Source organism: Brachyhypopomus gauderio, unplaced genomic scaffold (assembly GCF_052324685.1).
Source record: "Brachyhypopomus gauderio isolate BG-103 unplaced genomic scaffold, BGAUD_0.2 sc75, whole genome shotgun sequence".
NCBI lineage: Eukaryota > Metazoa > Chordata > Actinopteri > Gymnotiformes > Hypopomidae > Brachyhypopomus > Brachyhypopomus gauderio.
In genome coordinates, this window is record NW_027506896.1 from 1050001 (window position 1) to 1064553 (window position 14553).

Below are 14553 nucleotides of genomic sequence, written 5' to 3' on the forward strand. Positions count from 1 at the left end.
CCGAAAAGTTGGGAAACATGCCAGCTTTTCAGCAGACTAGGCCCGTAACACGTCTTGAATGTCCTCCACAAATTACCATAGGACATCAGCGAGGAAGTGAATCATCCATAAGATGTGCAAACGAGCAGAATGCAAGTGCGGTGGCCATTGTTAGGGAGACCATGGTGAGGAAGACCATGGTGGCTCACCTTCATCTTCAAATCAAAGAGACACTGGCTGCAGTAGGACGCGGTACCTACCAGGCTGTAGTTAACGGACGATTCTGCATGAAGACTTTCATACAGACAAAGCACTTTGTAGCTTTGTAAACATCTTCTCAAAGATTTGATGTTCTCTGTGTTAATATATGTTTATTTGTAGCTGAATGAACAGAGAGTGTACGTCTATTAAAATATTGTTAGCAACTGGGTATAAACACAGATACTTACTGAATTGGCATACAGGACAAGAGGTCTTTGGTGGGAAGGATGTTTGGTGGTTCGACAGCCAGTAAGTGGTGTTTCCAGTATGTAGTGAGTGATGTTTGAGGTTGCTCTGCATTGTGGATCCCGAAGAGTTATGTTGGCTTTACCAATCCCACTCGCCTGTGCAAAAATTCCAAAACAGATCATTTGAAATATACATAAACTACAAACAATTTAGTGATTCAAAGCATCTGCTTTTCAATTTTGGAGCCAGACCTTCAAATGTATTTCTACATTCTTCATTCCACTGACGATGAGAAAAGATAAGCTAAGCTTTGATTTCAACTCAGACAAGAACTTGTGGTTCAGTCCAAATGTCGAACTCATGATAAAACCACCAATAAATACTACATGTCTTTGGCATTTTCATCATTTTTCAATCGCAAAGGATGTGGGGTATTTCAGTGCCGCAGAACAAATGTGGTGTGTTTTCCGAAACAAATAAAACCCGCAGAAAAATTCTAAGGTTGACCAAATTCAGTTTGACTGGAGAATAGAGGACTAGGTGTATCTCTGAAGTGGTCTGCTGCAATTTCACTGGTTTTTACCACTGGTTTTACATACATCCTGAGATGCACAATGCTTCAAGTGTGATAAAAATTCAGGGCTTTGACCATACCAACAGTGTCTGTCACTTGAAACGTGAAATTCCACTACTCTAGCATAGGAATCTCATAGGACAAGTCTCCCATTCAACACACTCCTCCACACACAGACACTCACACACCCAACAAAACCAACCTAAACGCTAGTGTGACCTATGTGTATCTTCCTGGATCAACTAGATCAACCTGCATCAACCAGATCCACCTACCTGCAGGCTCTCTTTGTCCAGACTGACCACCATCCTGCTCTCCTCACAGCGGACGCTGAGGCCCACACTCAGAGCGCCCCTGTGCTCCTCAGGACCCTGGGGTTCATGGTGAGGCAGGAAGGGGTGCTCCAAAACCGAGGGGAAGAGGAAAGGCAGGCTGGGGAGGCCTGGTGGAGCATCCTCGGGGCCCGGCAGGGGCAGGAAGCCCGGTGGAGCGTCCTCAAGGCCAGGCAGAGGCAGGAGGCCCGTGTCCCGGAGGATGGCGAGCTCAGGGGGAATCGTGGAGTTCAAAGGATCCACCACATCTGTAAGGGACAGTTAAGAAATGAGAATTCGACAGGGCCCTGAAATGCTCCAGTGGCACTATGGAGGAAGAGGAGGGTGAGGTGAGGGTAGCGTGGGCTGGGACCAAAAAACAAGCACGATGCAGACACACTGGAGCTTTGCTTCAGTCAGAACTGTACACTGGACCTTTGCTTCTGTTCAGTCAGAGTCACACACTGGTACCTTGTCATAGAGTGATGGTCACTGTTGTAACCAGACCAGCAAGAGTAATAATTGGACAGTGTATTACTCAAAATGCTTTAAAGGTTTACTAGTGCTGTGTACATCATCATGCCAATATTAATTACGAACCTACAAGTAGATTTATTTTATTTATTTCAAAATCTAAACACAATAGGCCTATACAGTATGTATGGACCCATAAACCCCCAGTGATCCCTCATAATGGACATTTCTGCATCATTAACATTTCCCTAACCCTAAACCCTAACCCTAAACCCTAACCCTAACCCTAACACTAACCCTAACGGCTAGCTTCCCCCCGCCCTCTACCACCTGCCTCTGCCGAGTCTCTGACCAGCATGTTGGGCATAACACAGCTGTGCTGGTGTTGCTACAGAAAGGCTTTGTTTTCCGTGTTTAGGAGGAGAATCCTACCGGTGCCTCTGAGTCGCAGTTTGAAGATGTTGGCCACAGCAGTGCTGGTGTAGGACCTGACAGCACTGTAGTCGTTCTCCTTTGCCCACTGGTTAAGTGCCTGTGCACCTGCAGGTAGACTCTGCCTCACAGCCTTGGTCACTTGCATTAGCTTCTCCGTGCTAGCGCTCAGGCTAACGCTGTCGGACGTCTGCAGGTGGGGGGAGGGGACACAACAGGTTGCCATAATATAATAATATACCGTTAGATGAGATCCATCAGTGTCTTCAACACCTCCATGGTACTGTTGGACAGGCTTTCACATCAAGTCATATTTGGTGCATTTTTAATTAAGTGATGCGAAAAGTCTGACCAAGGTTGTTATTATAATGACTTTCCCCAAATCAGACCATACAGTGAGTTTATGTTATGTTAAAGACTTTCCCCAATCAGTTGAGAAATGACCAGACACTAAATGACCAGACACTAAATGACCAGACGACTATTGACACAGCAGTGACATGCCACACCCACTCTCTCTGTCTTTTTTTCTAACAATTCGCTTTGGCATGTTTCCACGGTGTTTGGCGTGCCATAGTTCACCTGGACATGACCATAAATACAGAAAGGCAGGGGTCAGAAGTTGTGCCATTTGGACAGGGTCAAACACACTCATCCACACACACACACACACACACACACACACACACACACACACACACACACACACACACACACACACACACACACACACACACACACACACACACACACACACATTTCTAGGGATCAGTGGCAGTCCAATGCACCAGATTGGGGGATGAGGATTCCTCATTCGTTCCCGGTTGTTCTAGCCGGGTAATTTGAGGAGCACGGAACGGTTTAACCCCATTTTTTCCCACACTCGTGTTCTCACAGCCCAGGAGAAGCCTGCAGAAGCACCCGGGCCGCTCAGCCCACAGTAGCAGGGCTAAGAGTTTATGAGGATATCGTATCGCATGCATAGCTCACATACTTCAGCGCCATGTGAAATAGCGACTGATCCACGCAGGCATATGCAGACATACACACAAGCACGCATACACACACTCACGTGTGCACAAACACGCAGGAGCATACATTCACACACAAATGCAATCACACATATGCATGAAAGCACATCTGCACTTTTAACCCTTCGAGTGAAGCACCTGTCACAATTAATCCTCTGATGGCCCGCAGGCGTGGCTGAGTCAACAGCACAATAAAAATATACTGCAGGACCCCACCAGCCCAAGCGTCCATCACCGCAGCCCAAGCTGTCAGCGAGAAGCTTCCCACCACCACCACCATCAGTCAGCATGTCTGAGCGCTCACAGGAGAGTCTCAGACGGCCCTGCCTTGTCTCACAACAGACAGTTTAGAGGTGCGAGGTCAGCGGGACACACGTCAGTCAGGCTGACCGCGGACGAGCATGTCTGTTTGTGGGAGTATGGCAGAAGGTCAGATGCTAGGTGTGGTGGTCACACAGAGATCAGGGCAGCTCCAACACCTTTAAAAACCATCACCACTGTGAGCCTGTCCACCTGGTGGTCAATCCAGTTATAAAACATATTTTGCAAGTAGAGTCGATGCTTGAAGAGCCGGGTGTATGGTTCGTGAATACACACCACTATGTGGAGTTTTCCCATGATGTCGTGAACCTTGATCACCCAGTTCACGGACTTCTCACATCTGAGGAGCAGCACGATGTCACGATAGAGATGGTCACCTTCTTCCCAAGGTCTTACATCCACCGTCACATCCACCTGGAACGTACTGCTTACAGAGGGAAGATAGAAACGAGAGGGAGAAAGGGTGGGATAGTGAAGAAAGGAATACACGAGAAAGAAAGAGTGAAGGAGAGCAAGAGAGACAGTGCTATAAGTCTGGAGCTAACATGCCTTCTGCGTCTGGCCAACTGATTAGAAAACTGGATATTTTCCTGGATATTATTATACGTCTGGATATTATTATACGTCTCCCATTGCATGCTGGGATTTCTGACTCACTTTTGGCCCATAATGTGGTATCAATGAATGTGTAACCAGTTAACAAACATCAAAAAACAAGATAAACAAACATTGCAAACAACAAAAGATTCTAAGGCGCAACACGATATCTTATTCAGTCTCTCTCTCAAACCCTTTGATTGTTTGAGGCAGTGGTTCCCCTAGCCAGGGGGCCGAATCTCCTCCTGCTCACCCGCTGAAGTTGGGGGCCTCCAGTTCAATGATGTGGACCTCCTGAAAGGGGTCGAGGTCAGACATCACGCAGCCCTTGGACGACTGAGGGTTCGTGTAGCTCGCCAGGTAATTCAACGACACAAACCTGCTGTCAATCTTGCAGGTGTCTGACAGGTCAGGGTCTGGAAAAAAAAATAGGTTTTTCAGATTCCATTAGCCTAGACAGCAGATATAACACTGACCAAAGCTCTGGAGACACTTTACCCTGGAGCATGAGAGCATGCCAACCCTCAACTCTGTCCACAGTGTCAAACACAGGAAGAGGGCAGGAACTGGCACGAGTGCTTTCTACAGGATTTTGTTTGAAAAGCTGTAGATGGCCCATTAATACATGTCAAATTACAGCAGTTGCCTAGCTCTTAACCACTTTTGAAAATGTTTAACTTCTCAAAAAGGACCCATGTCTGCTAGTCAGAGTGGCACTAGGGATCTTGCCCTGTCCTCTCTTGTGGAGACGAGTCCGGAGAACCAGAGACCGGGAGAGACGCACTGCCTTATTTGGTCAGCCAGCTTCTGGACAGATGATAAAGATGGTGTGCGTAAACGGCCCGGGTTCTTCCTGCCCCTTTGAGGTGCCTGTGCTTTGTAGAAGGAGATGGGAAACCTGTCTGCTCTCACGCTGAGGGCCTGGAGCACGGGGAGAACGCCAGCGCTCTCCTGCAGAGGTAAACATCGCACACTGATCCACTGCCAAGCCACCGACTCACACCAGGGCCGCCTTGTCTTTGCAGTGCTAACTTCAGCCTCTCTGCTAGCAACTTTCATGCCCAAAGGGAAATGTGCTCGCCAGAACGTCGTCTACACTGTCTGACTGGTGAAAGACGATCCACTGCCGTTGGTGTTTTGTCAGAGTGGAGACAAAGACTTTGCCCTCTGACCCTGGGCTCTGAGCCATAATGGTGGAACATCTCCAGCCATGTCTCCAGATGCTGGGCCCTGCATGAAGACCTTCTTATCCCATCTTCTGATATTTGCTAGATTTGTTAATTGTTTTGCCTTCACCAAACTCTGCCAGGGAGCAGATCCAGTCTTTGGCCTGTCCTGGGTAGAATTCATTCCCTTTCTTGAGAATTAGAGAATTTAGCCACTGTGTCTAATGCTATCAAGGAAGCAGCTAAACCTGGAAGGGCTCTTAATAGCATAGCTTTGTTTATTAGCAGAAACTTGCAGAAGTCCCCGGTACCAGAGTAAGTTTGGACATTGTGGTTTTAGAGCTATTTTCGTTTTCATTTCTCTGCTCCCTCTTCCTTGTTTTCCTTCCTTCTCTCTCCCTGACCAACTCGTTCTCCATCCTGCTCCTATTGGGCCAGAAGCATCGGGGTTGGCAGGCTGCCCACACGCAGGCCAGAGAGCAGACAGCTGGCAACCAGTCCTCCTTTCACTCCTGCCCACCCCCCTTCACTCCTGCCCCACCCCCCCTTCACTCCTGCCCCATCACTCCTCTCTGCCTTCTCTGAGACAAACATCATAAACGAATGTGACACAAGCAAATTCAATTGACTGTAAAAGATGGAAAGAGACACAAAAACATAAAAAGAAGTGAATGAGTACAGGAAGAGCATCGTGAGATCATCAATAGTGGTCTTCAGAGAGACCAGGAGGAACCTAGTCATTACACAAACTGCCAATGGCTGCTGTTCAGAATGAATTACCAAACACACTTCTCCGAGTGGGCAAAGAAAGAGCACATTATATGCTAGGACAGAATATACAGCTTTTGGAATAAGCATAATGTTCTTAGGCTATTTAATAGCTGTGTGTGTGTGTGTGTGTGTGTGTGTGTGTGTGTGTGTGTGTGTGTGTGTGTGTGTGTGTGTTTCCTACCTTCCCCGACTTTGATGTAGACGTCGTGAGCCATCGTGAGCTCAGTGAAGGAGGTGACGGCCTTATAGCGCAACTTGGCCCAGGAAAGCAGGTTCTGGTTGCCGTGCGGTAACGTCTCAGTCTGCACCTCGCAGGTGAGTGAGAGACTCTCCTCCAGCAGAACCTCGGAGCCCTCCGACACCTGTGAGCAGAAACACAGAATCACACCATAAACCAAGCTGATAGAATACAAAACAATCACTTTCACTCATCACACTGACAAACGTACTGTCATACTGTGACAACCATACTCTCATAATGTGACATACATACTCATACTGTGACATACTCTCATACTGTGATACATACTCTAATCCTGTGATATACACACTCTCATACTGTAGCATACATACTCTCATCCTGTGACATACATACTCTCATACTGTGACATACATACTCTCATACTGGGACATAGATACCCTCATACTGTGGCATACATACTCTCATACTGTGACATACATACTCTCATACTGTGACATACATACTCTCATTTTGCTTCTACACAATCAAAATTTGACCTAATTAAAAGCAACTCAATAGCAAAACTATCTGAACCTTTAAGAAAAGGAACATGTGTTTCACACAACCAACACAGCCAGTGTTAACTCTGAGTTCACAGTTCAACATCTCAGCCGTGCATTTAGCAGCTCTTTTACCAAACGCATTTCTTGTTCTTAAATTATAATCATAGCCAGTACAGGTGGCCTCTCTGTAGTATGTAGTCTGGTCTCTGCACTGAACGGCAACTTTATTACAGACACCAGCCTGGAGGACTTGAGCTTCCCTGCATAGAAATGAGACGTGATTCTCGAGTCAGTCAGGTGAGCAGGTTTTCTGTGGATCAGTTTGAATCCACATTAAAATACGTAAATCGAGCGATCTGAGTGACTTCAAGTGAAGCACAGTCATTGCTGTCAGACCTGCCAGGGCCGATATTTCGACCCTGGGGCGTTTCTCACGCAGTGGTGTCAGTCTACAGAGAACGGTGTGATGTAGGAACAACGTCCAGGCAAAGGGGAGCCTGTGGATGTAAACAAGGTAGAGGAGGATGAAGGTGGAGGAGGAGGAGGGTAAGAATTGTTCTGACAAACAGGCACATTCAAGCAAACTGCAGTCAAATACAATGCTGGTGCTTCAACTGAACTTTCCAAAAGCACAACACGCTCTTCTTGATCATGAATGAGAGTAGACAAGTTCAAAGTGCCACTGCTGTATAAGGGAAACAGAAAGATAATATTGGGCAAAACAGCAGAAATAGTGGAGAAACAAGCCCATGAGTCCAGATAGTCAGGAGCTGGTTCCAGCAACAGCAAAGTGAGTTTCACTTGATATCTGACCCTCACAGTCCCCAGATCTTAATCCTGTAGAACATCCCTGAGATGAGGCAGGACATCATCCCTGAGATGAGGCAGGACATAATCCCTGAGATGAGGCAGGACATAATCCCTGAGATGAGGCAGGACATAATCCCTGAGATGAGGCAGGACATAATCCCTGAGATGAGGCAGGACATAATCCCTGAGATGAGGCAGGACATAATCCCTGAGATGAGGCAGGACATAATTCCTGATATGAGGCAGGTAGGGGTGTAACGGTACCTGCATACGTACCATATCGTCACGACATGGTGCTCATGGTTCTACCTATGTTACATGACATATGAAGTCACATGATCATAGGTCTCTGGGTGCAACTCACCCATGAAATTCAGTTCCGGTTACGTTCACTGATCTTTGCACGCCCCTATAGGATGTGTGTACCATGTATTCTCCGTGCAACTGCGCGCACCGAACCGTGATGGTACGGTACGAATACATGTATCGTTACACCCCTAGAGCAGAGTATGGTCCAGTACACACTAGTGTAATGTGGAGTGTAGCACTGGTATAGTATAGAGTACAGTATTAATATAGAGCATAGTCCAGTACATATTAGTATAATGTAGAGTACAGTATTAGTATAGTGCAGGGGTACTCAACTGGCGGACCGCGGTCCGGATCCGGACCCGAACGCAGTCCTGTCCGGACCCAATCTCATTCCTGATTAACTGGATACGGACTAAAACAAAACCGTAGCATTTATTTCAGGGCTATTGAAAAAACACTCCGTCACGAGTGTTACGTTCGCCACCCCCGCTCAACAACTTACGTTCGCCACCCCGCTCAACAACTTACGTTCGCCGCCCCCCGCTCAACAACTTACGTTCGCCACCTCCGCCGCACCGGACCTCAGGTCACAGGTATCTGCCAAAATTGGACCGCGGACAAATTTAGTTGAGTACGCCTGGTATAGTGCATAGTCCAGCACATATTAGTATAATGTAGAGTACAGTATTAGTATAGAGTAGAGCATCCTTCAGTACATATTAGTATAATGTAGAGTATAGTATTAGTATAGTGCATCGTCCAGTACATATTAGTATAATGTAGAGTACAGTATTAGTATAGTGTGGTGTAGTACTGTGCATGAAATAGAGTGGGCAGCTTTTGATCACACAGGTAGGCTTGATTTACAGTAGAGAGAAGGGCTCTTTTTGTTAGCCTTGTGAAGTCCATTTTTGAAAGAAACAAAAATTTCTTTGATAAAGATATGCCTGTAAATACAGTGATAGGCACATCCCCCTCTTTTATGGTACCTTGTAAAATTCTCTGAACTATAAAGAAACATAAGGGGAAAAAATCTCACAACAGGACTTTCTAAAATGAAACCGTCTTCCTCACCTCTGCCAACACACATCTTTCACCGTCTGGGTGAGCATTTAAAACCTCGACAAGTGCACTCCAATTTACTCTCTGTGCTCTTACTTAGTAACGTCTCCCCTTTACTCGGTTTAGGTAAGGCCCTGCTGTGCGATAATGAAACAGGGAGCTCACCTCACACACCCCACACACCTCACACCCAACACACGTCCCGCACACCACACACCCCCACATGCCTTCACCCCTTTAAAACTGGGTTTTACTTTACAGCACATAGTGAAGATGCCGAGTGCCGCTACATTAAGCTCCGCCTCTCCCTTCATGAGCTAGCAGCCCCACCTGCTCAGTGACGGTGGGAGGTCAGAGGTCAGCTATGTAATACCCGAGATTCTCTTTTGTGTTAAGCAAATGGCTCTGAAAGTACATTCTGCTGAAAGAGTCGAAACACACGAGCGGATGTAGGAAGTGAGGATACTGCCAATAAAGCTGACGAAAGCAGTCAGTCACATCACTTCCTCGTCGGACGCAAATCAGTTCATGTGTGACTGCAGCAGCTACACATCAAAGAACAATATAGCGATGTGTCATTAAGGCTATTCGAGATACAAGAGAGATAAAATAAAGTGTGGGAGTGTAAGTGAGATCTGTATGCATGCACGTGTTTTTATGCATGCATGCTTGTGTGTGTGTGTGTGTGTGTGTGTGTGTGTGTGTGTGTGTGTGTGTGTGTGTGTGTATGTGTGTGCATGCGTGCAAATTTTAATACATGCGTGTGTTTGGGCGTTGGGGGTGTGTGGTCTAGCTCGGCTGGAGCCAGGCATTCAGAGCTGAGACCGCCTTTTTGGCTAGGCACTCCACAGTCCACATGCTCCATTTCAGAGAGCTAAACACTCACATGTGCTGAAAACCCCACTGGATGGGTCCACCCGGCCACGCACCGGGTCTAGACAGCCCAGACTCATTCCGTCTCCTCACGCGCGTGTCTCTTGTATTCTACCCTCATGCCCTGATCCCTTCCCCAAGGTGCTCGATCTGCTCAGAGCTACACTAGACAGACTCCTTGCTAGAAGCTCAATTAAAGCATCATATCAGCCCTCAGCACTGATAGCAGAGCCTTCAGACTGCTGGAACAGGCACAACCACAGCTGGATGCTCACAAAGGCTCACAAAGGCTCACAGAGGCTCAAGCCTGTGGTCTGTGCTCAGAGAGAACGAGAAAGAGAATAACTCTGTGATGCTGCGAGCAAGTGACGGAAAGAGAGGAAGCGAAGGAACCACAGAGACAACAAAAGTGATCACAAAAAGAGAGAGAGAGAGAGAGAGAGAGAGAGAGAGAGAGAGAGAGAGAGAGAGAGAGGGAGTGGAACATCTGCATGACCTCTGGCTGGCTCTCCAGGCAAACACGCCACTCCTGCCAGAGAAAATACATCTCACAAAGAAGAATTTAAAAAAGAAATCATAAGGCATGGACACTGTCGAAGGATTCAGGTCTATGTTGAATGTTATTTTTAGTGTTCCACAACAGCTGGAAAGGGGAGAGGGACAAAAACTCCACTCACAGCCCAATCGCGGGGCAGAGCCAAGCTTGAAACAGACAGCACAGGTGAGAAACAGGCACCACGCAGGTGAGAAACAGGCAGCACAGGTGAGAGGCAGACAGCACAGGTGAGAGGAAGACAACAGGAGAGGTGAGAAGGACGTTGTTTCAGGTGGCACGCCTAGCAGAGAACAGCCGAGTTTGGCGGGTTAACTGCAGGAATAGTGCCTGTAATTAGTCTCAAGCAAAAGGTCTGAAACACTAAATTAGCTCCAGGCTGCGTTTCAAACCTCAGGAATTCTTCAGGGGAAGAGGGAAGCATTAAGGGGCATTGTGGAGCCCCGTCAGACATTCTACTGCCCCACACGCCACACTCTCCTTCCAACCAAACACCACGCCAGCTCACAGATGGGCAGACCACCTCTCACAGCTCTGTGGCTCTGATGCAGTGGCATGAGTAATGTCTACTTTCAGTGCCTTTACAGACACGAGAAGGCCTGAGAGACAGATACTGTTCCCACTTACGTTAATGAGAGCATTGAAGTCACGGGACATAACAAATTAGGCTTATGCAGAGAACATATTTCACAAGGATTTTATAGTCAAACCTCTGAGGAGTGTGTCTGTGCCACTACAGTGTGTACTGGACCAGCGAGCACCATTTCAGAAGAGATTTAACACTAATTCACATGTCTCGAGAAAGGACACGCAGCCTAAACACACTGTGATATAGCAACAGCTTCCTTAAAAGGGCACAAAAAGTGGGGGGAAAAGAGTATGAGGAGGATTTTATAGTGAATAAAGAGAGCAAAACGTGGACAAAACGTGGACTTGTTAAATGCAAACGCTGGAAAGTAGAAATAAAAGCAGTTCGATTGCTGCTCTGACTCTGAAGGTGTACTGAAGTATGTGATGATGTAAGCTACTTTGAGGGAGATTAGCCTTGTGATACAGAGTTCTTCCTTGTCTTGGTCGGTTAGTGGTGTGGGTTTGGGCTGCTGTCCTGCTCAATGGGAGACGACTCCCCAGGGCTTTTGCAACGGGTCCACAATGCTCAAAAAAACAAAAGCTTTCACAATCTAAGAGCAGAGCGTAGTCCTGAGATCAGGAGCTGCGTGTCCACTCCGACTACTCAGACGAGGCCGGAGCCTTCTGCAGGCTAATCCTGCTGTTGTATAAATCTTCCTGTTTATCCCGATCCTCTGGCAGTAAACAGTTCCAGACGGCAGCTCAGTGCTGGGCTAGCTCCGAACTATGAGCGAACGTCCCGCAAACGCTCTCGTCCCGCCATCTGACCTCATCCAGAGAGGAGTTATCAAACTCGGTGGAGCCGGAGTGCATGTGGGCTGATGGAGCTGATGAAGGTGTTTCTGAGTTTCTGCTGAATCTGTGCACACAGCTGACGTCTGGTCTGCGGTGTGGGACGCTCAGCTCCAAGGCTGGGGAACCTACACCCTGCTTTCATCAAGGTGCAGCACACGTTCTGGTCCCGCAGCAGTGCACAACACGGCTCTGAAAGCTCCTCAGCTCTCACACTTTCAAAAAAACAACATGCACGAGGGCCTCTGTATACCGCCAACTTAAGAGTCCTCCTGAGACTGGCTTTTACCTAAGCATTTTTCCATACATAAAAGTCTTTGATGAATGCAGTAGAAAAGAGATGGATTAAACTTTTTTTAAGCTAATGTTGGTTAATTGAGATTTTCGCAGATGAACATGCTCACAAAATAAAGCACACAAAGTGATCAGGAGGAGGGATTCGCAAACATCATACACTCAGGGATCAGAGATGGTGATCGATTTGAACCATACATCTGTCCTACTGGCTGCTCCAGTTTTTGGAGATCCCAGTCAAACCAAAAGAGGGTATGGGTTGCCAGGTGTTCTTCTATTCCTGCATACACAATCCAACTCATGCCCCACACGAGGAAAATTAGATATGTTACAGCAGGGAAAACAAACAAAGAAGACGTAGTTCAATCATTCAGCAGAGACCAGGAGAACCTCCACCAGGAGAACCTCCACCAGGAGAAACTCCACCAGGAGAATCTCCACAAGGAGAACCTCCACAAGGAGAACCTCCACCAGGAGAATCTCCACAAGGAGAACCTCCACCAGGAGAATCTTCACCAGGAGAATCTCCACAAGAACCTCCACCAGGAGAATCTCCACCAAGAGAAGCTCTACTCACTGCACCTTCCAGTGAGCATGTTCATTGCTGTGTTTTGCTCTCTGCCGATCAGCACCTCGGTATTACTGCCACATGTGTCGGGTTATGTGGAGACACAGGCCCTAATGGTTTACATCAGTTAACGCCAGGCTGGAATCTCCATCTGCTCCGCTCTGTGACACACTGAGCTCTAAAAATAAATAAATAAATAAATAAAACCTCACAAACGTTTCAGAGATGATGAAGTGCTTAAAACAGCCATGAATTCACGAGGAGGGAGGGAGGTGGAGCGTCTCGAGAGAGACGGGACCAATGTGTCCCGACAAGCTGGAGAGAATGAGGACAGTGAAGGCATTTGCAGACGATTTGTTCCACTCGCTCTGATCAAGCCCATCATGGCTCTGCAAGGGTTTCGGGTCTCAGGTCTAGGGTCTAGGGTGTAGGGTGTAGGGTCTAGGGTTGCTGTGAAATGGATAGAGGCCTGGGAGAATCACCACCATCTGTCAACAAGCGCTGCACATCAGACAACCACTGCAAAAACCAATTCTGGCTCCATCATGGTTTCAATTAACAATCAGAGAGATTGGATCCTTCCCAGCCAACTTCTCCACGCAATAAAAATCAGGAAAACAGTTACTTGGCAAACAGAGAAAGAGGCAACATTTTCCAACAGCCAACATCCTTAAAGATGTTTTCCAGATTCAACTTCTCCGACAGCTTTGCCACAATAGCACAGCACAAACCAGCTGGGTTGGTTCAATCCACAACCCCCAACTCGTTTGACACAAACCCCTCTTCACATCTCATTTGACCTGAACAATGTTCGATTCAGCACGATCACGACAACCACATCCCTGTCCCGCCCGGCAGGCTTGCCCTGGGCCGTGTCTTACGGCGAGCTGTCTGTCTTTTCTTTTCAGAGTCTGAAGGCTAGGACAGCGCAGCCAACACCAACAGTGTGCTCAGCAGCCCTGAACACGCCCCACGACGCCCGTCTGTGTTTCTGGGCCTCTGACAGCTCAGGGCGATAAATGTGGACTGGCACAGATTATTCAGACATATTTAGTCTTAGAAAAACTCGTGCTGAGAAGCTTGAGTTGTACTCTGGGGGTGTTTGAGGGGTTTTAGTGTTAAGTCCTAACAAACCACACCTGCTGGCGGGAGCATGCAGGAAGTAGTAACCCCTCTTCACTTCCACTGTACATGTGGTGATTTTTGAAGCTAGTCTTGGCTCTAGCAGTGCAGTGTTACCTAAAGCATCTGCTGGAAAAGTGTGATGAAGTCTCGACTAACACATCCCTCAGTCAGGGAAGCGGCAAACAGTTCCGGCACAGATGCTGGGGGGGCTTGTGTGTGTGTGTGTGTGTGTGTGTGTGTGTGAGAGAGAGAGAGAGAGAGAGAGAGAGAGAGAGAGAGAGAGAGAGAGAGAGAGTGTGTGTGTGTGTGTGTGTGTGTGTGTGTGAGAGAGAGAGAGAGAGTGTGTATGTGTGTGTGTGTGTGTGTGTGTGTGTGAGAGAGAGAGAGAGAGAGAGAGAGAGAGAGAGAGAGAGAGTGTGTGAGTATGCTCGCGTGGGGGTTGAACTCATGTTCATGAAGTGCATTATTGGGTGAGGTCATTGTTCTGGCAGATCTTATACTAACTGTGAGGGCTAGTGAGGTAGGTAAGTGTGTGTGTGTGTGTGTGTGTGTGTGTGTGTGTGTGTGTGTCTCTGCTGGGATGATGTCACATTCCCAGCCCATAGTCCTACTGCATGCCAGGAGCTGATGGAGGACCAGTGGAGGGTGGAGGGGGTGGAGGAGTTGGGGGGGGGGGGGGGGGGG

The 14553-nt window shown here is 47.6% G+C and overlaps 1 protein-coding gene across 3 annotated transcripts in view; it reads right to left on the reverse strand.

Moving 5' to 3' along the window:
• Positions 1-14553, reverse strand: part of tgfbr3 (transforming growth factor, beta receptor III) — a 73312-nt gene that overhangs the window by 14745 nt on the left and 44014 nt on the right. For 2 of the 3 annotated variants that reach the window (XM_076990406.1, XM_076990407.1), the window contains exons 5-10: positions 6288-6468; positions 4423-4585; positions 3849-3999; positions 2221-2410; positions 1279-1583; positions 429-584 (exon numbers count right to left, since the gene is read on the reverse strand). In XM_076990406.1, the coding sequence (XP_076846521.1) occupies positions 429-584; positions 1279-1583; positions 2221-2410; positions 3849-3999; positions 4423-4585; positions 6288-6468 (1146 nt within the window). The remainder of the gene's footprint in view (positions 1-428; positions 585-1278; positions 1584-2220; positions 2411-3848; positions 4000-4422; positions 4586-6287; positions 6469-14553) is intronic. The other variant, XM_076990408.1, reaches the window with a different exon arrangement.